This window comes from Chaetura pelagica, unplaced genomic scaffold, assembly GCF_000747805.2.
Source record: "Chaetura pelagica isolate M959 unplaced genomic scaffold, ChaPel_1.0 scaffold829, whole genome shotgun sequence".
Classification (NCBI taxonomy): Eukaryota; Metazoa; Chordata; class Aves; order Apodiformes; family Apodidae; genus Chaetura; species Chaetura pelagica.
The window spans coordinates 624008-625580 of NW_009954535.1; the positions used below are offsets into that span (position 1 = coordinate 624008).

A 1573-nucleotide genomic window follows, 5' to 3' on the forward strand; every position below is an offset into this window, starting at 1 on the left:
GGCCACGGGGGCCCTGCCATCAGAGGCCCCAGGCCGCACCTTGCCGAGGGTGGCTCCCAACATCAACACTCGTGAACGCACAGAAACGTTTTCACCTCTTAAAATTAGTTCCTCTCCTCTCCCTGTGCATTATAATGACTGTAATTTTAAAATAAATCTGAATGCAGAAACAAAAAGCATTTTTACTGCCCTAAGTTAAACCATGGCTGGGGGTGCTGGGGCTGGTATTTCAGGCGCAAGAGCATTTCAAAGATTCACTCTCTACCTTGATGTGTAGACACATTCTGGAACTGAGCAGTGCTGCAGGCCTGGTACCAAACCCTGTGACCTGCCCCCCAGCTCTGCCTGCCCCACAACAGTGCAGCCCCCCCTCGACAGTACAGATGCCCACCCCAGCATGTCCCTGCCCCTGCCTGACCCCGCTCTCTTTCCCAGCCCCTGGTCCCAAGAAGAGAAAACTGTAGTAAAGAAAATCTGACAGGCATCTGTTTCCCAAATTCTGATTTCTTATGACTCTACTGAATTAATGCTGTACTGTTTGTGGGATGAGTATTTTAAAGGTTAATGTTATTTAATCAAAAAAGGAAGGGAGGGGGCTGGGATCCACAAATCCAATGCTAACTACTGAAACTACAGCCACCATAAAACAGCAGCCACCTCACATTGACAGCATCTAACTTGGATATGCCCCCTAAAAATCATGGTGAGGCTGCACCCCCTCTGCTACAGCCCTGCTTGCACTTCCAGGGCACCCTGCCCTCTGCTAAGCAGCATCCTCCCTGTCAGCAAGTGCATTTGTGAAAAAGGCAGGATAACCACAGCAGTCCCAGACACAGAAACACAAGCAGGCTGCTCACAGACATCCAAATAACCCGGGGAGGAAAACACTCTTCTAAGATTCACCATCAGCTGTCCAGAGACACCAACAACCCGCTGGTAGCTACGAGATGGAAATAAATCCTCATATTGCTTACGTGGTTTGTGCTATTAAAAACAAAGAATCCTTACAGTGACTTTGCTGTTTCTACGTGAAGTGCCCTTTATTCCAGCTAGAAGCAAAGAATAATTTAGAGGCAAAGCACCATATGGGAGGGCTTGATGCCTGCCAGGCGTGTTTTCCCTTCATTCCCCCAGGAAAACAGCAAAACAAATCAACAAGCATCAATAAAATAACAGCAGCGAAACATCCCACTGCTGGCAGCCAGCAATCACTCCCTTTTGGGCTGCAGGACTTCTCTGGCTACAACTGCTTCTTTCATTAACTGCATACCCTTGAAAATAATGTAACATTTACTCACTTTCAATGAATCAAAGCAGGCGATTACGCGTCCGTTTTCAACTTGGCAGCTTTTCGATGGGTGTGCAAATTTACATTCCGTGTCTGGCCGTGAGCAAGTCCCCCTTTGGAACTCCCTACACACCTCCAGTGTTAGCCATTTTGTGTCCCGAATCGGCGTGACACTAACAGCCATCTTTAGCTCTTACAGGCAGGTAAAATTCCCACGAGGGCGGACACGCGGGGAGCCGAACCGACCAACCGGGAACGATGACAGTGCCACCTCCCCACCACCTT

General features: G+C 48.8%; 1 protein-coding gene across 2 annotated transcripts in view; it reads right to left on the reverse strand.

Annotated features, from left to right (window-relative positions):
* Nucleotides 1–1472, reverse strand: part of MBNL1 (muscleblind-like splicing regulator 1) — a 60171-nt gene extending 58699 nt beyond the window's left edge. For both annotated transcript variants that reach the window (XM_010004715.1, XM_010004717.1), the window contains exon 1: nucleotides 1299–1472. In XM_010004715.1, coding sequence (XP_010003017.1) covers nucleotides 1299–1472 — 174 coding nt within the window. The remainder of the gene's footprint in view (nucleotides 1–1298) is intronic.
* Between the last annotated feature and the right edge of the window lie 101 nt (nucleotides 1473–1573).